Below are 24002 nucleotides of genomic sequence, written 5' to 3'. Positions count from 1 at the left end.
GTTTACTGCTTACTGTTAGGTCAGTTATTATTCAGATTAGTTTGATACCCTCAATTTTTAAAAGCATGATGTTCTCATCTATTATTAATGGATGTTAAGGAACTTTGCCTCTTATTTTGCGAGTTCATCTGTCATTTTCTTCAAATGCCTTCTATTTTGAACTATAGATAAATAGCCATGATTTGAATATCTCCAGAAAGTGATGTATGAAAAACCTGAGATTTCAGTATGTGATGTTTTATGCATATGCCTTTTATAAAAGAAGAAGTCTGGTCTCAGCTCTGTAAACTCCAATATGTGCCTGTTATTGATGCTCAGGGAGAATAAAGCTTGAGACATCTTTTTCCAATGTGTTGGTATGTAAGCACTGAAGTTTGTGACAGGCTAAATGGCCTTAACCCAGAACTGACTTAAACTGGCATCTGAATGGAATGGCAAAGTGATCCTGTAGTTTAAACAAGCAAAAATCTCCTAGGGCATCTTCATTCATCAGTGGCATATCTAGAGCTTTCATAGGTAATAGAAACCCTGTGAATGACAACTGCATGTTAGGAAATTGAGGTGTGAACATTAAATTGAAATGTCAAATACCACATGTAGAGTTGGCAAAACCATACCTGTCCATGCACAGCATCTAGAACAAAACAACGTGTTCTGTGAGCTGTGGATGTAGCGAAGCATGATTTCTAGTGAATTCCTACCTCATCCCAACAGCTTCAGTAACTCATCTCTCTCTCCATGCTTCCCTTGATCTTGCTTACCTCTGGCAGTGCTTCAGTTCCTTCCATGCATTTTGTAGCCCATGTCATTTTTTCATCTGCTTAGACTGCAGCTTACTCTGCTTCTGTTCTCCAGATGTAGTTCTGTAATTGGGTAATAATGAATGACAAGAGATACCATATGCTGCAGTTACTTCTTGTGATCATTGATGAGAGGTTGGCTGAATGTAATATAAGATGATTACACCCAAAGTAATTTGGGTCCCTTTTCTCTACCCAACTGTTGATTTATGCCCAGTATCTGTGTCCTTTGCAACTCTGTCAGATTTCCCTGAAACTAGTGAATATGTATAAATTTGCTGGATAAAACAAGTGAGAAAAGCATATTTGCTTTGGAAATCCATTTTAGAAAATAGAAAGGTGCCGAGGAAGTCCATCATTTGACTGTCCAAGGGAGCGATCCCTTGCACTTGCTTTGTTGGATTAGATTCTTCACTTCCTTACAGTGGCTTTCCTTACCTTTGTTGCCCTGGGTGCTTCTGGAAAGCTGGCTCTATCCAGTTCAGGAAAAAGGTTTGGGAAAACGCAATAGAGGGGACATCAAAAGTGTAGGTGAGGTGGGCTGGTCTGGCCGTATAGGTAGATCTGCCGGGTGGTCTTTCCTTTCAGTCTTGTGTATTCTCAGAGGTGTTACTTACCAAGTAATTTTTTTGTTGTTGTCATTTCAAGTAATAGCTGTCACAGAATCACAGAATTGCAAGGATATGATTTATTTTCTATTTTCCTTTTTTTTTTTCTTTGCTAAGTAGCTGAAAGTGTTAGATACTTTTTTTACATACCTGACATATCACTGAGAAGTTGAAAGCAGATAAAAGCTGTTTGACCAAGTGCACACTAGGTCAGGTTGGTGGTTGGACTTGGTGATCTTGAAGACCTAGATAGTTCTGTGGTTCTATATCTTAGATATGATTACAATAATGTATTTTTTGCTAAGTGATTGTAATTTATTTTAGAAATGTAATTGTTTGTGTGGATAGGAATAACAATTATATATGCATTTCAAGTAATGGGTATTTTGCCGAGTATGTGTTTTTTAGATTGTTGCAGAGCAGTGATTATGACATGATGTTTTAGTGTATGTTAACAACTGTAGCAGAGTGTTAATTAAGAATGATGTAACCTGCAACTCCAATTATTAGTATTGTCTGTTCAGCTGGACAGGAGCAGTGCCTTGCTTTAGTTACTTTGAAAGCATCAATAAGAATGGTAAGATTAATGTTTTATTTTCACATCTGCTCATGAGACAGTTTAAAAATCCTGAAGTTTAAAATGCAATAGAATGTAAACAAAAGGACTTCTGCTCATTTACATGTTAGCCAGATTTGCTGATTGCTGTTTGAACCTAATCTACCATCTCCTGCTGCATTAGCTACAACAAACATTACATTTACATACTGATTTCTTATTTTGTTTTAATGTAAATAATCTGTAATTACAGTAAATTTGGACTTCTGTTGACATGAGCTTGTATAAATCTGTAAGTTTAAAATGGAAATGTTAATTACCTTGTGTCATGCCTATTTATACAGAATTCTGAGGTTTTGGGGAATTCTTGTGGCTGAGGAAGATACTGCCTATTAAGAAGTTCTGAATGCATTTCACTAAAAAAAAAAAGCAACCAAACAAAACTGAACTGAAATAAAAAGAAATATTTGCTGATCACTGAGGATATACTTTTGGTTTCAAAGTTAAAGATGTTACTAGAATTTCAAAGAAAAATGCTATTTAAAAAAGCAAAGTATTACATCAGAAATCAAGGCATTAAAGCAGTCACTTAACAATGTATGCAGCAACTTATTTTATATATTAAGCATTACAGTGCAATTAGAACTAGGAGCTTACAGTATAAATACCACTACTGATATCATTTTTCTTCAGCATTGTGTAGACTGAACAGTTGCTGTCCCCTTAAATTTAGAATTATTTGCAGTTACACATTTTTGGGCTAAATACTGTTTCTCTTTGTGTATTAGACTTGGTATTCATAAATTTTGCTGTATTGGAATTTGGATGGATAGCTTGTGAATAAACTCATTCCTGACTCTTAATTCTGTTATTTGAGTGAGTGAAAAAATTTCTTGCAACTTCATTTGCTTGAAATTTCTGCTTTAAAGAGGAACGTCTTTGTTTGCATATTACGGAATTTCAACCCCAACTGAATCTTGGTCCATCACCGAGGTTTCTGCTCATCGTGATAATGCTGATAACCAGTGCTATATAGGCAATCCATATGAAATTCTAAGCTGATCCAGATTTCTCTTACCAGATGTGATTGGAACAAGGACTGTTTTCTTTTGCCTGTTCTCAGACTTGCTTCTTTTTTAAGATGTAGGCAGAGTTTCTGTAATGGAAGACTGGTGCCTAAAAATACAGTCAAGTTCCCTTGCCTCCTGTGCTGACGTGAATGTGTAATCATTCGGCTGAGGAAAAAAATGTAACATTAACCTATCAGCTAATGCTTTTGAAAGCTAGAGTTTGCAGCAGGAGGGAAGCAGTGCTGATAAAAGTGCCCTACTTTAATTCTGCTTCTAGAATTTGATTTCCTTTCACCACTAATTAATCCTCAGATTAATTAAATTCTGTTAGCGTTGGTGGCAAAAAAAAAAAAAAATCTTGCCTTCAATAAGAACGACAGGCACTGATTTTTCTTCATCCTCTCTTCCTCGTCTCTTCCTTTTCTTTTTCTCTTCTAATTCAGATATTTCATTTGGAAGTTTGTAGTCAACTAGTAACATTTGAAGGAAACTGAGACTGCTGCATACATGGAAGCAATAATTTTAGAAAACTGTATAGTGTTCAAAGGCAATTATGTATACCTTAAAGAAAAAAGCATCAACTTGCTGTCAGGAGTAGTGTCCTGCTTAAATAACTTTGTACTGTACATTTGAGCATGGGTTGAGGAAATGAATTCAGGAGGGATCTACGTGGCTGGTTCTCCAGCTGCATGTTCAAATCAACCCCATCCCACAGAGAAGTGTGGGCGCCTATTGCACATCAGGTGCACTGACAGCTCCTCCTCTCCTTTGCTTTCTAAGGTAAATGGTCCATGTCTTAGGGCTTCCAGGCCATGTAAAATTTTGACATGGGAGCTCAAAGGATTGAGTCAGTTGTCCCCTGCATTTTTATGTAAGCGTTACCTGGCACGTTTTCTTTGTTACTTTATTTTTCTGCAGAAAAGGTGAATAATTACCATGCACTTGAATTGCTAACTCTTCTTAGAACAACTTTTTTACTCAACTTTTTTTAAGCTACCCTAATTTTCAGCCTGCTGTTTGACTGTATTTGGCTATGAATAAATACAGAAAATTTACTTGTTAACAACAGTAGCTTGTCTCATTTGGAAATCCAAAATGCAGAGATGTCAAAATCTTTAGTTACCTTGAAAACTGAAGCTTTTAATTTTAAGGCACTTCATTTATAGTGACTGAAGAGTGTTTTCCCCTTTCTACTTTCCACTGTCACATTTAGATTAAGTACAGAAATGGAAAGCTTTTCCTTTGAGTATATCTGTAGTTTTTCTTTTGCATATTATATTTTGAATCTAGATAATATTGAAATGTGTGTGTTACGCTTGCTTTGTGAGACTGAGGGTGTGATCTAACTAGCCTGTTTAATTCCATATTTACATCAATTAAGAAATGAAAACATGACTTGTGCTAGCAGTTTGCATCTGCAGAAGATTTTCAGAAAGAGTCAAAAATAGCTCTGGCAGAGCCTTTGTGACAACAGAATCCAGAGGCATTCACATATGCTGTAATTAATAATATTTTTAGAACAGTTACATATATCAGTTGCTTCCAATATTTGCTTAAAAACAGAGAAAAAAAAGCAGAATCTGAAAAAGCACAGCAGGATATTTTAGTTGCTACTCAACATTTGCCAAAAGAAAATATGCTTATGGCTATGCTGAACTCACTAAGAATCCAATTAGAATTACCTTTGAAAATAGGCATGCAACTTTTCAGAGTGCTTCTTTTCTCCTTTACGGGGCTTTTAAGTATTTGTAAAATTTTCCAGCCTGTTCTTACAGGGCTTTGTGACAAGTGGAGCTAACTGCACATTCAGCGTAATTTACTTATTTCAGTTACATCCCTGATGTTTATCATGCCTTAGAACATACCTAGCATTAACAGTGAATTAAATTAGTGTTCTGTATTACAAAAGCACATAAAAGACAAGAGAACTAGCACTTTATGATTTTGTTTTGTAGTATGTGATTGTTATGTATAAGATGTCACAGAATCCAAATTACATTGCTGAGTGAAGATATTTTTGTAAGGTAATTTTTCTTGAGATGCTAAAGCAAATAATGCATCTCTTGCTAAAGCATCCATTGAGTATTGCATGGGCTCCTTACCATCTGAGCAGCCAAACTGCAGACTAGTAATTACAGTAGAAGGAAAAACTAACAAATCAAGACTCAAATAATCCAGCAGTCTTTCTTGTCTTCTTGTATCTTAAGATACAGCTGTGCTCATCTGCATACAAAATTTGTCCTTTATTACTTAGAGAAATGGCATGTTGAACTGCCATGGAACAGAGAAGATCTGAAGGGGAAAAAAAAAAAGTTTTGCATTCTTGTAAGAGTGTGTTATACAGAAAAATAAAGTAGATAAACTCAATTAAATTCCATATGCAACTGAACGGGTCAAGTCTGCATAAATATTGATTAGAAGGGTAGCATGCTGTTATAATGCAGTTTTGTAGCCTATATAAGTTTTTGTATACAGCTATAATTGCTTTCTCTATGACAGAAGTCCTGTGACAGAAGATACTGACATGATTTTGTACCTAATTAAACAGAATGCGTTTCTAACATCTAGGTGTTTTGTTACCGGGAAAATCACAATGAACAAGTTTGTGACATAAAGTTGACCTGCTTAATCTGTATCTTAAGATTTTCTTTTAATTCATCTTATTAAAGATATTTGAATGTACAGCTAAAACAGTTTGAGCAGAACTAACTTTTCTAAATGCTCGATAACCCCAAGAGAAATTGTGCTGTGGTTAGTTTTCGGGTTCTAATTAGCTAGGTTTACGTGCTTTGAATGAAGCTAAATGGAACAATTTCTATTTGATTTATGCTTCAGGTAACCCTAGAGAATTGAGAGCATGCTTTGCTTTGTTCTACTTACTGTCAGTTTTTAATGTGCATTGTAGCTTGGTATTTAGTCTGGTCATCAGTATGCTTACAAGCCTGGTATTAATGACATAATGAGTGCTAAATACACCTGATGTTTGTGAAGATGGTGCGACTCTCAATTTTGAGAATACTTAACATCAGAAGAGCTTTAGAGGCTGCAGTCACCTTATTAAGAAAGGAGTTCAGGAATGGCCTTTGGTCATTCTCAGCATGCCTCCTTGCATTTAAGAGTGAAAAGAGAGATGATAATGCTGTGCCTGGACTTGTCCATGTAGAGTTTAGGGTACCCTGGGGTTTTTGCATCTAACTGTAAAACAAGCTATAACATGCTTATCCCTGATTTTCTTGTTTTTCTTTCAACCATTTCAGAGCCCTGCAGGAGTCATTAAATCAAAACTTCATGCTGATTGTCACCCATCGAGAAGTCCAGCGGGAGTACAACCTCAACTTCTCAGGAAGCAGTACCATTCAGGAGGTGAGTGCTGCTTCACAGCTGAAGAATAAATGTAGCTCATTATAGCTAATGCCAGCTCTGTTAAAGACAGTTTTACATGGACTTCTTGGAAACTCATTTGTTTTATTCGTCTTCTTTTTAGCTTAATCAACTGGCTCATCAAGATTACTATAATTTGATTAAAGAACAAAAAGTTTTCTATTATGTTATACAGGAAAGATGCTATTTTGTACATTATAATAACAAAAATTTGGGCAGCATTTATTGAGTTATTCTATAGCGATGAGAAAAGACATTATATTTTATTTTTAAGCCCTTTGAAGCTCTTGCTGTCTACTCTTCTTTTAACCAGCTCCACCTTCATTTTGTAGGCACCTCTACTGTTGCTGGTTGCTATCGTAGTGCTCTAGTTCTTACTTGCTTGGTAGCCTTATGGTTTCTTTACATAAAGGATGTCACTGCTATTCTGTAGAATGGCCAGCAAGGGGTGATATTGTAGAGAATTTCATCAAAATTAAATCACTTAGGAGCAAGTATCTCTAATGTGAATCTGGACCTTCTGAATTTAGAACAAGGAGTCTCTGCGTACTTTTTACAATTCCTTTCTAAGCGAAAGGTTCTTTTTCTAATGCTTCACAGTATATCTAATGCCAGATGTTTTGGATGTTACTTCTCACATAACCCACTAAGTTCTGGAAGTATCACAAAAAATACAGAAATAGGAATTTTAAGAATTCGTATTATGAAATGTTAAGATGAAATGTTTACTTTATCATTAAATGTGTACTTGCTATTGATCCGACACTTCCCTCAATCTTCTAGCTTTAAACACATTTTATAGAAATTTTTCATTTGATAGGGTGACAGAATTATTTTAAATCCAACAATATTAGCTATCAGAGCATTATTTCACACAACAGTCAGAAGTAATTATCGTTTTCATTCTGAATTCTATTATTCTTAAGGTATAAATTTTAATTTTCCTCTATGTGAAAGCCTGTTTTCTGTTTTAGTCTTTTAAACCTTCTGTAGTAAGTTCTGTTATTTATTTTTTTTAATACAAGCACAAAAATCTAGTTGCAGCGATTTTTTTTCTGAGGAGTCAAGCACTAGCCTTTAAAATCAAATATTTTAATCATTTATTTCCATAAATCTTCAATTTATTTATAATTTTAAATAGTGAGATCCTGAAAGAAAAAACATCACACTTAAACATTGCCAGTTTATTTGTTTATTTTTATCTATGCTATATCAATTGCTGATTTCCTGGTATGTTTTACTAGACTTAAAGGACCCAAAAACCTGAGATGATGCATGGGAATTAAGGCTTTACATGCTGTTTACAGTCAGCATGTTATCAGATGGAGACAGCTTGATTTATAAGTGAGGTATAATTTTCTCCCCTAAACAAGCAAAAGCCAAAAAAAACCCACATACACATACAACCTCATGCCTCTATCAACATGAGCATCAAACCTTTATTTGCCTTGTTTTTCTGTGTCAGTGTTACATCCAGTAGAGTGTATAAAATTATGAAGATAATTTCAAAGTCTAAATGAAAAAAGAATGCTGGACCTTCTTTTGCAATTGATGCTGAACAGGTGAATGTGTTTGTCTGTACAAAGTCTTGTGGAAATCCCTGGGGACTTGGTTGAGACAAAATGGTTGGCGAACGTTTGTCTAATTATTGAAAACAAGCACTATTTTATATGTTAACTCCCTAATGACTTTGTAATTTTTTTTCCTTTTAGCATAGGTCAAATATTGTAATGAATGACTGATGAATTTAGTTACTTTATGTCATCTGGAGGAGCTGGTGGTATCTTTCCTTCTTTTCTCTTCCATGTTTTTATCCTTTTAAGGGACTGCTAGATTTTTTTCTTTCCTTTACTCTCTTATTCTGCCTTTAACAAATTAATAGTTTACTTTTCTTTTGATACGTTTTTGTAATCATGGAAAGCTTCATGGAAGTTGCAGCTGCCAACCACAAGAGGGCAGGAAGGACTATTCAATTATTACCTAAAAATGCCATTCAGTGTTTTCAAATTAGCTTCTGGTATATTAACAAAAAGGAGTATAATGGCCAAGTTATTGTTTGATTTACAGATAATTGGCATATTGCAGGGAGGAGACTTAATTTCACCCTTTTAAATTAAACAGGGAGATTTGAAAAGACATAAAATATTCATTAATGTTCAGTGATTATAAAGCAGTGGCATATATTTATTCTACCTTTATTACTGTTTCGATGGGAAAATACTGCAAATATTTCAGAAATCGAGTTGGCCATACTGACAAGTTGAAATGTTTAAGCAGTGTTAATGCAATCTTCTCACACGGTATATCCTATGCAGAAAGATTCAAAATGACTACATCAATTATTAAAAGAAATATTTAAAATTCTATAAATGTTCCTCTGTTTGCCACAGTTGGGTGCAACTGTCTCTGTAGGGCTAGTTGTTTGGTTTGTTGTTATCTATTCTGTAAAATTTGGAGCGCTGATAGTATTTTTTCCAAGTGTTTCCAAAGAAAAAAATCACCCTTCCATCATTTGAAAACTATCAGAGATTTTTGGAAAGAATGAAATGCAAAATCCATTGAGCTGTCAGCTCTGGCTTATTAAAACACTGTTGCTTCAGTTCTCCGTGTTCATTGCATCGAACGCTTGTTTAATAGTAAATGATATTTGGATGATTTGATGTTTCTAAATAAAAATGTGATTTAATGGGGAAGCAATTCAACAGAAAATTCTCCAATGGAGGGAAGCCTTAAGCTCAGGTCTGCTTGTACAATTTCTCTTGTATTAAATCAGTAGCTGGATTTTGGATGGTACTTAATTTTTTTTCCCTATGTGTTTTATCGACGTCTTCAACTCTTCACACATTAGGACGTAATTTCTCAGTTTTTAAAAATAGAAGTTTCTATCAATTATATCGATGCAGACTCATCAGCCTATAGGGAATCATCAGAACTCAAAAATGAAATGAAATTGTCAAATTCTGTATGTTGTTGTGTTTATTATTTTTCAGTGAGTTGGGCAGAGCAATTTTTAACTTGGAAAGTTAATGATAACATGTTGGCCTAAATTGCAAATTCATCTGTGTCGCAGGTTTCTGACATCTGTTTGTTCTTCTAAAATTGCAGTATAAAATTAATTCTGGGCAGATACTGTTCTGGGAAATATCATGATTACTTTTTTCCATGATCCGCATTTTAAAGTGGAAATTAGTAGGGTTTGTACCAGTTTGAAGACTGTAAATTAATATATTTCCAATGTATTGTATGGTTAAATAAGGACAGCTATAATAAATTGAACAGCTAATACTGGTAAGACTACAACGAGCTTTCTGTCTGAATACTTACTCTTCGTTCTGCTAAAATAATTTGTAGAGATTATCCCTGCTGAAGTATGAGAATTTTTTAATTTTGATTTGACAAGCCACGTGCTAATATTGTAACACATTGCCACATTCAACATAAAAGGTTTCCTGGCTATTCTTATGAAGCTGGTTAGAAATCAAAGTTTCTATTATATTTCATTTTTGCAAGTTGTAGTTACATTATTTGACAGAGGAGAAGGACTTCCCTTTGCATAGGAGGAATATCTAAATATTTAATGGAAAGTTAGTTTGTGTTCTCATCCTGGAGTATGCACAAACTAATTTGCAGAAAACTCTTTGTCACAAAAGCATACTTCACACTTGTTGTCTAAGTCAGTGACGTGGGGAAAAAACTCAAAAAAATCTTAACAAACTGGATATCTCCATTAAAAAGAAAGAGTTTGCATTTGTCTGTTTTACTGCCGGTAGAGACTTTGAAGCCTTTTTTGTTATTCCTGCATGCAGGATTACAGGAGTATCCAGTGTACGCAGTCTGTGGCTGTTAAAGGGTGGACAAGTTAAATATGCAGAACGTTGGACCTCCTGTAGATCAGTCAATTTTTTGCTGAAGAGCCCAGTTGAGAATACTAGGTGAAGCATGTACCAGGTACAATAATTCCTAGTAAAACATAAAATCTGTGCAAACAATGCAAGGACGGGTCCCTAAAATACAGGCTGCCTTTGTACAGCTGCATCTGCACTTTATTCCATTCCTTTAGCCAATAAAGTAATCAGAGGCTAGCATCGTAGCATCCCTGTCACCTGTGATAGGTAATATATTTGTTCTTTGTTCCCTATAGATTTACTGGCTAATGTGGAATATGAAAAGCAATGTATCCAATAGCACTGCAGGCAGGAGGAGGAACTGTGTGTACATAGAACTGCTTGCAATGAGATGAACTAGAAATTCTGTGCTGCCAGACCCTAGTGTCAGTTTGTATTGATTTTTTTAAACTTTTTTTTGAGAAGTTGATGAATGCGAAACAAGATATGAAAACACCATTAATGTACATGCAGGCAGAAACCTTATTTAAAAGGTTTAAATAATTGTCATACGTAAATATAGATCAGCAGATGAATTACTTTCAATACAGAAAAATATTCCCGTTGAGGGTTTTCTACCTTTTTCAGATCAGGTATTTAGTATTTGTACAAAATATTTTCATACCCATTATTGTTGAGTGAGATTACCTGTTGTAAAGGTCAGACACTGACGGGGGACGGATACAACGTGTATGTTTAGATCGTGTTCTTTATAACTAATTGCAATAGAATACATTTGCCAAAGATGTTAATATGAGCACTTCCAAATATTGTACATACATGAGGAGTTGTCATATTTTTGAGCTGTTTAATTGCTATAAAATAGTTACACTGTTCTTAGGGAATTAAAAAACACCAGTTAGCAGATCTTTTTTGTATGCAAAGGTACACAAACATTCTGTAATGTTGTTCTCTTCGGATTAGAGAAACCAGTAAAATATGTTGTGGCTATACATACTCAAATTCCTTAGATTCTTTTTGTGAAAATTGCATGTTTTGTTTGCTTTTTAAAGAAATTTGTCACGTAAAAATTATACTGAACGTTTCGTGAGTAATGAGAACAGTAAATGTAATTTGAACATGTATCACTGGGGTAGCCTCGCTGTTCTGCAGTGGGAGGTGAGTACTGTCTCGCTAGCTAGGTTTTGACTTCTTAAACCAGTAGAGAAAAGTCCATTTTTATACCAGTAAAGCAACTTCTTGATTTTTTTGGGAAGAGACAGAAAGGGCTTTCCTTGAAAAGAAGAACAGCACATTGCTAAACTGCACTCTGTATACTGAGGGGATCCTGTGATGAACTTTCTGTAAGTTGTCACGTTATCAACAGTCTGAAAAAGAAGTTTCTTGGGAAATAAGGGGAATCCATCTGTTTGGTACCTCTTTGAAAGTGATAACTTTATTAGGCATTTAAAATACCTTAATGTCTGCCTTAGAGATCTGTTTCTAAGGGATTGCGCTGATGAAGGCATACAACCATTTCTCTTTTCATGCAACAGAAAACGCAATCGGAGGTAATGGAAGGGCTCTCTTTTACTTCTCTTTTAATTATGAAGCGTACTATATTCCTGGCAGAACATCTTTCATAACCTGTAATTTGGTTTTGGTGGGTTTGGATGTGCATATCATTAAAGAAACGATCTCCAGTTATCAAAAACTGGTAAACATGGACATTTTTATATGCAAGAAAAGGCAGAGAGTAAATAATTGCACTGGTGACCAATACTGTAATAATCCTGTTTTACAATATGCACTTGACAGGTTGTAATAGTGCTAATTGAAGAGACTAATTCACACTTGCTTCATTCTATTCAAAGGCAAAATCAGCAGCTTGTTTTGCTTTTGACCAGATGGTCCTGATGAACACCTACTGTGCACTTTAAGTGCTTTACTAGAATTACAAAGGCTGGGGGCTGCGTCCGACTCAAAATGATTTGAGAAGAGAAAAAAACCTCACTGCTCAATGGATTTGGTGCAACTAAATTAATTCTAGTGGACCCATTACACATTGAGCCCCCTTTTCAAAGTGCTGAGCCTCCTCGTTTGTTCTGTAGCAATGAGAAAGTGAAAGGCAGATTACTGCAAACAGAAATAAAAAAAAAAAAGTGCTGTGAAAAGGAGAAAAGAGGCCTTGAAGCCTTTTCATATCATTTGGGTTTTTCAAGTGCGTTATTTTTGGGGAGGGTGGATGTATGAAAAGCCAATTGGAGTTTTTTTTGTTTTAAAGTGCGCTATTTAAGTACTATGAATATAAAAGCAAGAGCAACAGTTGACTGAGTTTACTGTGGTAAAGCTTTGTGTCCAAGGATGAATCAAATTCATTATAGTCAATGCTTTGTATTTTCATATGAATGTAGGGTTAGTTTCACAAGACTGTGTCTGTTTAGGATAATTATAATTTAATATTTTCCTTTCATAAAGTTATCACTGTAAATATCTAAAACTTACTGAAGGCAAGTTTTTTTTCTTGCATAAATTTAGAAGCACTCAGAGTTTAAAACTCCAACGGAAGCTGTTTAATTTCCAAAGGCAGGAGAGGCATGTTCCAGTGGCGTTGAAGCACAGATTATTATAACTAATTAGAAGTCACACATCTGTTAGCTTTCGATTTGTCAGTGCTTGTAGTTTTGTGTGCATGTTTATATCTCTTGTCTTTCTTTCTTTATTTTGTCCCCTGTCTCTGTTAGACTCTGTCCATAAATGTAGTTGGATTTGAGAGAAACTCTCAAAGGATAAGGATCGATTTATTTGAATTTGAAAGTAATGAGGAGTCATTGTTATAATTTTGATTATAGGTCCTGTGCTATAAATGCTCAGTCATGTGAGTTGTCCTTATTTTAGAAGTAATCACATTGAATTGAACGGCTTTGCTCGTGTAATTTAAGGATGCTAAGGATTTTGGGGATCAAGACCTAATTTAAAACCCTGAATTTTTTAAAAAACTGCAATTAAAACCATCACCCGCTATTCTGATTCTGAATATTTGCTGTTTTACTTTCAGAGGTGGGGAGTTTTTATGCAAGGCTTCTATCATAATGATAGCTATTAAAAAGGTGTTAGCATGAAATGACAAGAGAACCTAAGCAGCTTTATGAACATATTAAACGGCCACGTTCCTAGTTCCTGTGCCGGCTAAAGTGGGAAGGCAGTATGCTGTGGCTGAATGGAGTTGCACTGCTATCTCTGTAAATTCCATTTAGTTGAATCAAAGGTGAAAAATTAGTTAACATTTTTCACGATTAAAAAATAGTTTACACCTTGTAAATTAGTGTACCAAACCACGAATCAACCTTTCAATCCTATGTTAGCTATAGAACGAACACTTCTATTATTGCATGATATACACTTATATTAAAAAAAAAAAAATCATTGAATTACAGATTTGTTTTCAAACAATGAAATTTGTATTTGTGTAAATTATAGTAGGTGCAGAGTTCTCTCATGTTTTCTCATCAAACAACCCAATTATACTTATAAATAGTGAGGTGCTAATGAACTGTTGTTCTGGAAAAGTTTTTTTCTCTCTCTTTTTTTTTTTTAACTTGAGTAAGAAAGGAAACACTTCACAATTTTAGAGTGCTTGCACAGTGCGAAAATATTTGAAAATATTGTACTTATGTAAATTATGTTGGTGCTATCACTTTTAAATACACAACAGAAGCTAATCTAAAAACCTCTTCTGTTCATATGGAGTGCAGCTAGAATCTCGATGTTGTAAATTGCTCACTTAATTGGGAACTGGTTATTCACATCATTCAGTCACACATGTATACATGTTTTTCAGTAAGATAATCTTTAAACCTAAATATAGACTATATTAGTGCGTTCGTTTAAGAGAAAGATGAACTTTAATGGAGAATTGAGGTTTAACATAGTTGTGGAGCTGAGATGCTGAAGTGATCTTAGTATCTTAACAATGGTACGATGATTGTGCTGCACTATACTGTTATGTAATTTTTACACAAAGAAAATAGTTGCTGTTTCAAGTGTGAGTTACTATTTTTTTCTCTGTCCTGTCCATAATGTTGTAGTGAAACAGTGTGTTATGTCTTTAGTAAACCCATTTACTAAGATTTTTTTCAGTTATATTCCTATGCTTGTGTAAAACATGAACTTAAAAAGTTTGTCTTTTGTATTTGCACCGAGAATCATGAGCATAAACTGAAGAGCCTTGCACTCATTTAAAGGATAAAATGGCCTCATAATCACCCTCAATAAATCCGTGTTACTGTTCTTAAAAAGGGTTATAGAAGCGCTCAGCAAACATTTGCAATAAGTGGCAAAATTTATGCCTTGCTTTGTGATAGTTGCGTGACCAGACAGTGGGGTATAGGATTGTTTTAAGGCTTTTACAGCTGCAGGCAAAAAGCATCTGTTCCTAGAAAAGCCTTCATTGTTTAATTTTGACGCTGACTTTTCCATGCTGCTTGTACCAGTCCCTGGATTAGGTGCCACTAAGATAAATTTTAAGTTGCTCCCAAATACAGCTGTCACTATACATAGCCTTGTAGCTTAGGGAAAGTAGACATAATCAAAACAAGCATTTTTTTGTGCAAGGTCATCTCAGTCGACTGAAAAAGCTCAGAGCGGGAGTTCTGACAATATTTTATCTTTTGAGTAGCTGGGCTTTTAGCTTTTGTGTTTATTTAACCGTTCTTCCAGTGATCGCTAGCGTGTTTGAATGCCTCAGAAATAGTGGAAGAAAGGGATTTTTTAAACTTCTCTGCTTTTTCTTTTGCATATACTTTATACTATATTTTTGATTAAGCAGTTACTGTGCTATTGCATAAATGCTGTGTTATCTCTATATCTCTACAGTGAAATGGAATGATTTACAAAAATCAGGGAAAACTGACATTTTTGAAAAAGGTTCCTTTCCTTCAAAGTTTCCAGTGAATTAAAAAATGAAAGAGCACTTCATTTTATGTATCCCAGAGTTGTGTTAATTTCTACCCAGCTGGTCTAAAATGATTGATACAAAGCCAAATTTGTGACTGCCTGCATTACAAAGTCTGTAATTTGCTAATGAATTATGATAATAATCTTTCATCATACATGAAAGATTTAGACAAACAATTTACTAACTATATAGTTTGATCACAATTTTTGGGTTTGTACCAAATCTTGAATCTACTTTATTTTCCTCAGCCTAGATTAGCAAACCAAAGCGAACTTCTTGTAACCTTGTTTTGAAAGCAGTAGTGCTGGAAGATAAGAAATGACAGTGGACAGCTTAAGTGATAGTTATAAGCACCATGATTAATGTATATACAAATGAAACGAGCCAGTTTTCAACTAGAGAAGCATCACAGTTTGTATGGTGCAAGAAGTTGTTTGAGACTGCTCCTTGGGATGCAGAAGTAAGTTAAATCAAGTGGAAATGTTTCTCCGGTTAACCCTCCTTCAGGTGTGGTAGTGATGAACTATCTAAAGCGTAGCTAGATAAAGGCATATGAAAAAGCTAGGTTTGAAAAGATAACCAGATCCTCCAGAAACAGAGTAACTGTCACAAGACCGAGTCAAGCTGAGTGTGGTTGGTGGCTACTGGTGTGCCGTGGCAGCAGAACTGCTGGCTTGTCCTGCACACCAAGGACCTTTTGTGCAGATTTCTCACACTGGGATGTGAGCACACTATAAGCAGGTCTCTTCTTATATGAAATCAACTCATTTTTGGTCATCTCAGGGAGTGGACTGTGCACTTTCTGACCAAATGTCACTTCCCAGTTCTGCAGAATTTCTTTTGCATTGGATGTTTCACTTTTCCAATAATGAGCGACACAGGAAAAAGGCCCTAAAACCTTTGGTTCAGTGCCCTCTGACTTCTCTCCTGTTTTGTAGATAAACTCAATCTTCTCTCTGCTCCTCTTGAGCTCAGTTCAGTTCAACAGATTTCAGAAGATGATGTTTCTGCTTGATCTTTGCAGCTGATAGCAACTGCAGAACAGTTCTGTAAAGACTTAATCTGTTTGAATTCATTCTGTTTTGGAAGAGAGAAAGCTTATCAGGTGACGTTGAATTTCTTGGGTTACCTACAGAAACTCTAACAAATCTTGTAGCATGCAGCATAAAATATTTCTCGTGTTGGTTCTTTGCACGACTGCTCTGCCATGGGTTGCAACACATAACCATGGACTAAAAGTGTTTTGCAGGAAAATTAAAGTAATGTAAAAATATCTCCCAGAGTTCAATCTTAATCCTAGTTTACTACTCCTGGTTCATTAAAAATCAAACTTTCACCCTACCCAGACCTAACAAAATGCTGTGGTGAATTTCCTTGTTTTTCCTTGGCCTCATGAGGCCCAACTTTGGAATATTAACATGGACCTGTCTGACATGACAGTTTACCTTCTGCGCCAGGGAGAGAAGTTTCACCAAATGTTTTCTATTACCAAAATGTATCCTATTTCACCATTCTGTTGCTGCTTTTAGTGGAGGATGTCAGAGTTTCTGTGTTATTGTTTGTCTTAGTCCTTGCCCAGGCTGCCTTGTGGTCACAGTTCTCAGCTGTGTGCACAGGGGATGTTCTCAGCTGCAGTCTGGCCTTTTCTCTGCCAGCCCAGTGTCACTGCACAGAATAAAAAAGAGCCAAGACCTTTTAAGCAGAGTGGGTGAAAGAGGCTGTTAGTTAAAGCTGAAATTGTCAACACAAAACACTTCCCAGATTAATTTAAGTACTTCTTATGCTGCATACTTTTGAATTATTCAGGAATAAGTGATTCTTGCCTTAGAAGAGAACTTCTTTTGGGTAAGCACAAGCAAAGAGTTTGTACAAGATGTAGAGGGTAGATGTTGAACTGAAATTATGGCTACAGATAAACTAATGTTTACACACAAAGATAGCTGTCAAGGTTTCTTAAATAAAAATTAATATTTTAGAACTGCTTAGTTCACTACAAAGTAGCCTGATATCAGAAATGACTGAAACAAATTTGAGGACTCTATAAAATCTTAGGTATTCTGTTTCTCCTGAAAGAAATTGCAGAGAGATTTTGGGTGCTATGTTGAGTACTGATGCTGTGAATGCAGTCACTGAAATGTTGGTTCCTAGGATTTATACTCTGTTTTCAATTTCCTTTTAATGGAATTGTAGTAAGATATATACAGTCATGCTCTGTGATACCAGATGGTCAGATTCTTTGTCATTTTAGAAGTATGTGGTACGTTCTAGGAAGGGATTTTATCACTGCCTGGCAGACCCATTGTAGAAAAACATTAAAAGTCCTTTTTGGTTCTATTTTTTTTCCTTCTTTTTTTTGCTTATCTCCTTACAATACTGCGAAAGTCTTGAGATATTTTTCTGTGGTTTTAAATGACAGTAATGTCAGAATTTCTGAGAGAACTGCTAGATACCAGGTACACGACATATCAGCCACTAGACAGAACTGTCTCTCTGGAGAGGAAGGAGACTGGTGAGAGTTAAGGTCTGTGATGCACCAAATCTCTGTTCTTCACCTTATTCCCTTCTGTTCCAAAGTAATGTATACACATGAACAATGTCTGAAAAACATCTGTTGTTGCATTGAATTTTCTTAATTTCAAAAGTGTGATCCTTAAATAGAAAAATTTAATTGTTTATATGCTAGTCTAGGCCAGGAAAGTGACATTTCTTATCAGAAGCTTTTTCATCATTTAAGTTGTATAAAATGAAGGTGGCATAGAGTGCAGACTATGAGGAAAGTCCTATTTTAAATAGGAAGTTAAATTGATATATTAAGTACATTACTAGCATTGTTTCATTACTTTTTTTTTATCAGCCTGAAGTGGGGAACAATAAAACTCAAAGATTATATGCTTATTTTGGAAAAATAAATGCAGACTATTTGTAATAGGTGATAATTTTAGCATACAGTCTAAAATTAGCATCTATTATCTCAAGGCAATGTTATCAGAAGAGAACTTTCTTACAATGCAGGGCAAACATACTGTAGATCAGAAACTTTTACATTATTGTAGTCTTCATATTTACTTAATGCAATGCAAAATGCTAAGTATCTTCCAGTATGCCACGGGCTAAGTGGCTATGATTAATATACAAAGGAAGCTCTCAGATTACACCTTGCCAAATGCAAGTTAATGATGTGAGAAGGAGTTGTTAGGATTAGCACCACAAATGGAAAAGTCTGTGATTTTTATTTTGCTTGCTGTGGTATGATATGATGCATAGAAAGCAAGGCGCAGTGGGCATGCTTTCTTTTGAGTGACACCTTGCAGGGTGCATGGTGAAGGTGCATGTGAGTGAGGCACACATCACAATTCCAATAGAGGAAAGTGTTAGGACTATGCAGCAACTGGTGTGCTTTTGGGTTTCTAGCTTTGAGGGGGTGTATTGGCAGCATCCTGCCTGAGATCAGAGCAACTGCCAAGCACACATCCATTTTCCATTGCTCATCTTTCAGAAGAAGAAACCGAACACATGGTCTCAAATTGCACCAGGATAGGTTCATGTTGAATATTAGAAAGGATTTCTACATGTAGCGGGGTGGTCAGATAATTGGGACAGGCTGCCCATGGAAGTGATGCAGTCCTGCTCCCTTGGAGGTATTTAAGAGATGTGTGGATGTGGCACTAAGAGATGTGATTTAGTGATGGGACTTGGTTGGATGTATTGGTGGTTGGACTTGGTGACCTTGACAGTCTTTTCCAGCCTATTCTATGATTCTACAATAGAATCATAGAATCACCAAGGTTGGAAAAGACCTACAAGTTCATCCAGTCCAACCATCAACCTACCACCAATATAACCCCACTAAACCATGTCCTTCAATGCAAAGTCTATTCTATGTTGAATTACACCTTGAAAAGTGTTCCTGTGTGGAGGGAATTACTGAGTACAATGCTTGCATATTAGGTTTTTAGACAGGGACTGAATTTTCACAGATTATTACATGAATTTCAAATGGATTTTTCTATTAATTAAATTAGTTATTCTTGGTATTAAGATAGATAGGTCAATAAAATGACCAGTGCCTGGGATTTAGAAAAGATATTTTTACTTTTTGTGTCTTTTTGTTGGTGTATGTTTGTACACTGCATCTGCATAACTATGAGTATTCGTGTTCAGAAGAGGAGCTGCTAGTATGGATCTTAAAACAGTTGTCTTATTAACGTCTTCACAGGAAAAAAAAAAAGAATAGCTGATATGTAAATGAGCAGCTCGTGATGCTATAACTTGTCAAATAACTGTTGGTGCAGTATAGCTGAGTAAACTGTTTCAGTGTGTGCATATACAGTAGGTATTTCTCTCCAAATTAATATTTGCATTTGAAATATGTGCGTAGTGCAAATACATGAAAAGTATATAACAATTAATAATATTTTGTTTGATGTTTACATATGATGTGCTCTGCATTTTAATTCTTAATGTTATCTGCTTCTTTAATCATCTTGAATTAGCGTTCCAAATGTATTGATTCAAAAGAATTTATTACTTAGCTATTACTTAGCTATTAAGTTCTGATAGATGTTTGTGTATATATATAAGCAGGTTGAGTTTGGTCAGTAGCTAGATGGCAATTTTGAGGCTGCCATTTTGTTCTTCAGATTTTCAGGCCATCGTAAAAATTTGTTACCTTTATGAATGTTTCTGAGTTGTAGTTGTGAGAAAAAACTTGTAGAATATGACATTGATTTAGTGGTGTTTTCCAGCTTAGGCTTGTTCTGTGCACAAACAGTGCCTGGCTTTAAAATGAAGGTGCTCTTTTAATCTGATCTAGTTTAACCAAAATGAACTGTTGTGTGAACATTCTTATTTATCTTAAGGGCAGGTTGTTTAATTTTAGCATAGAGTAGGAATTAGATGGAGTTTAAGCAAAGTAAGGCCTTGTCCTTAGCAAGGGGAGGAAAAAAGAAGTTTTTTGAATCCCATATTACTTAATATATGATAAATAAATAATAATAAAACATCTGTATTTATAAAACATTTAATAGTCACATATGTGCACCTGGTAGAGAGCAAAACCTTGGTGCTTCAGCTTTTCTAAGGAAGTAGAAGCTACAATCCATACTAAAAGGAGCCCTACTGGTTGTATAGTAAAAAAAAAAAAAAAAAAAAAAGTAACACCAAGAGCTGTAGCACCAAATGTGGAACTGGCAAGAACCTCACAAGCATGTCTTTTGACCAGTGCTGCTGCCATGTTAATATATTGGGCTTAATATTTTCCCTCTGGAGGCACATGTTCAGGTGTATAAATAAGGATTTAGATTTGAAGACAGTCTCTATCGCATGTAATGGACAATTATTACCCTTATAATAAAATGGAGTGTGTTTTTAAGTGGCAAATCCTTCAACATTACTGATCCCTTCCTGGATTCCTTTCCATGGTGACTTCGTGGAGTGTAAAACCTCCCCTTTCTTGTTCAGCCCAAAGGAGTCCTTTGAATTTGGTTGTACGGGGGGGGGGGGGGAAAAAACCCTTCTGTGCCTTTCTTTAAAACCTTTTATCAATTGTTTGCATTATTTTGTTGTCCCATTTCTGAATTACAACTAACATACTGTAATGCAGTTAGAATAAGAAGGAAAGAAAAGTCAGTTTTGTACTGCTTTCTCGGACTGCTTGACAATTTAAATGTAGTGCTACCTTAGAAATTACTAGAAAGTTCTGTGATTATATCCACCATAAATCAGAACTTGTTTACATTTTTAAATTTCTGTAAACACGCTGTCCATGTTCATTTTAACTCCTGTAGAAACGGTGACTTGCTGGGCAACTTCTTTAGTTCTTTGCCCAGTTTAGTGATAAATGCCACTGATATTAAATAAAGGTGAAAACCTGCTTGTGTGGGTAGGGCGTTGCTCCTTTAGAATTGTCAGTGTCCTCTCTCTGGGAGTCACATCCTGCCGCCCTCCTCTTAGGGGTGCTCCCAGAGCATGAGGGTGGGAGTTTATGGGCTTTTCCCAGCAGCTGTTTGCTCTTAGTCTTCTGTTTTGGATCCTAGCTGGGCGTCAGCATCATTTTAAAGCTGTGTTTAACTCCCTGTCATCCTGCTCCCCTCCGCCTCCCCACGCGGTGCTTTGAAGGCAGCCCCGGGGTCAGTGGCTGCTTGGCTGCTGCAGGAGCTGAGCTGCTGCTGGAGAGGGATCCTGGGCAGCACTGCACAACCAGGAGCCTGGAAGACCTGTCAGTGGCTTTTTTCCCCCCCGAGTGTTAATTGTGATCAGAAAAGTTAAGTGTTTCTGTAAAATTAGCATATTGATATTATGTATTTACTTTCCAACAGGTATCTTCAATGTCAGGCTTACTCGGCAGACGAGTCAAAACAAATATTTTTTTCTAACTGCTGTAGAAGTGAGTCTCAGCCTCGGATCTCAGAAAATCACAGAGTTCATTCTGGTTAGCAGCTAACAGGAAACAATAAAGATTTAGGGTTCAGAATTTAATTGGCACCAATGTCGATGCAGGAAGCACAACAGCATACAGTTTATTCTTGTGAAGCTTCTATTGATTCTTTTTTAAAAGGAGGGCTCTGATGAAAGCAAAAAGAGGCGTTTAATTTGCAAGTATTTCTACACAATTTTTTTCTGAAATGTAAATGCTTTTCTATCCCTCTCTATCCCTGTACATTAAACTTTAAGATCTTCTGATTCAGAGGCAGATACCGAAAAACAAAAGCATAATGTTGTCATTTCTCCTGTTCAGTTTGTTTGTTTGGATGAGATTGAGTCTTTCTTGCTTGCACCTTGAATTTGCATCTTTCCCAAGTGTGATGTGCATTTAAAAGTATTTTAGTGTATCCTCAAGATCTTCAACCTGGATTTTAATCTTAGAGTGACCAGATCTGTAATAGCATTCTTGAAAAAATGCTGATAGGAACAGAAGCTTCCTGTCTTTTTGGTATTTCTTTTAGACTAAAAACTAGAGAGAGGGGCTTTTTGTGACTAAGTTCGAATGACCTTTTGCATTTCCATGAGTAACAGGGTATTTCTTCAAGTACAAGTCAATCTGATGCTTTCAGAACCCACAACAAATTGAATGTGCACTGTGGAATGAACTGGAGCGTCCTCTGAATGAGTCTCATGGCTTCATGCAAACCATGATTAATTTTGAGTCCTCAGGGTATCCATAAGATGCATGTATTCAATAGCTGATAGCCTCTAATTTCAAAACTTACTTGTTTGTTGTTTCTTTTTTTTGGAAAGAAGCAATCTATTTACTCTCCATTGTGACGCATCCATTTTCTCCCTAGCACTGGTGACAGATTACACACATTTCTTCTGGCCTGGATTTACGATTTCGAACGTCTGTCTCTGTGACACCATTACCAGCAGCTCTTAGCTTTTTGTTGGCTTTCTGCCATCCCTGCAACCTTTTTTCCTGCTGCTTTTCAGGAATTCGTTTTCACAAGACATCTGCAGGCAAGCCTTTTCTGGATCTTCTAATCCTGTGGGCTTTAATAAAGGCCTCTTGTTTCAGCGGAAGAGGATTTTACTGAAACTATTCCAAATATCTAAAATGACTACTGGATGAAGATGCTTGCCTTTAAAACAGGGGATCTGAATGCCTTTGCTCTCACATTCATGTGGAGAATTTGGATGTTATTGGCCAGGTTTCACAGATTTCTCTTTGTACACTGCAGCTCATTTCTTGCCCAAGAACTGCTTTTGGTTCTGAGGGTGTCAGGTCTGCTATTCATTCAGGTGTTACTGAGAGGGACAAAACTACCAAATACATTGACCAACTGGGAGACCTTGGCAGATATCCTCAGAAGTTTCTAGGCTGTGATTACTCAAGGCTGATCTTTTAGTTCCAGATCTTTTCTCTTTTTAACCCGTCAGACACATGCTTGATCCCTTGAACATACTTCTGATTAACTTTCTCCTAAGTGTTCTTATATAGATTATGAAAGGGGTGATCACAATTTCTCTGTCCCATTTCAAACAATTTTAGATCCAGGGCATGCTCATTCCACTGGTGAATGACCAGTAGAATTCCCCATTTTTACTCCAGGTTTGTGGCTTGTTCCTGCTGGTCTGTAACTGATTTGCCTTCTCCATCTCACAGCCGTGCACCTCACGATGTGCATGGATGCTTCCAGGATTGGAGGGTGCCTGTTTGTCTCCAGAAATGGATGTTTATTCCTAATTGGTGGAAGTAGTCCAGGACACTCACCAAGATATATTTAAATGACAATTTTTTTTTGACAGATGTTTAAATTGTCTCTCATGGAAGCTTATTCTGAAGGGATATTGGATTATTTCCTGGGACTCAGAGTGCAGCACTCTGAGCTGTCATAGCTACTAAATACGCCTTTGTCACCTCAACTCATTACCCATTACGAGAAGCAAGGAAGGCTGCTGCTCAAAGCAGAACTTCTGCCTTGCTGTTAAATAACTGTCCTTTCTGCTCAGAGACATTCTTTGCCATTGTTGCATTGAGATTTAAAAAAAAAAAAATGTATTTTGAAGTATGTGAAAGATAAAGACTAGGTATAACTTTCTTGTTATAAGGCAATAATAAGAAAGATTATAGAGGAGCAATTCATTACTCTTTGCCTTTCAAGCACTTAAAAGAAAAACAGAGCTGAAAATATTTCTTTGGGAGATACTGAAATACCTCATTAGATCTTTCTTTTTATTGGCTATTGAAGTGATAATTCTGTAACAGGAAAGAAAGCAAGGGTAAATTTTGCTTTGATTTATAAAAATGTGTTAATTTGAGCGGAGTAGATTTTTTTTCTGATCTTAATATTTGTCATCTGTGACTATCATT

The 24002-nt window shown here is 36.0% G+C and overlaps 1 protein-coding gene across 1 annotated transcript in view; it reads left to right on the top strand.

Annotated features, from left to right (window-relative positions):
- The window catches only part of FAF1 (Fas associated factor 1), a 153041-nt gene that overhangs the window by 40021 nt on the left and 89018 nt on the right, over positions 1-24002 (top strand). The window contains exon 7 of the mRNA XM_021404167.1: positions 6292-6397. Within this exon, the coding sequence (XP_021259842.1) occupies positions 6292-6397 (106 nt within the window). The remainder of the gene's footprint in view (positions 1-6291; positions 6398-24002) is intronic.

Source organism: Numida meleagris, chromosome 7 (genome assembly GCF_002078875.1).
Source record: "Numida meleagris isolate 19003 breed g44 Domestic line chromosome 7, NumMel1.0, whole genome shotgun sequence".
NCBI classification, from domain to species: domain Eukaryota; kingdom Metazoa; phylum Chordata; class Aves; order Galliformes; family Numididae; genus Numida; species Numida meleagris.
Note: the sequence above shows the minus strand (reverse complement) of the source record. Positions and strands in the feature narration are given on the sequence as shown.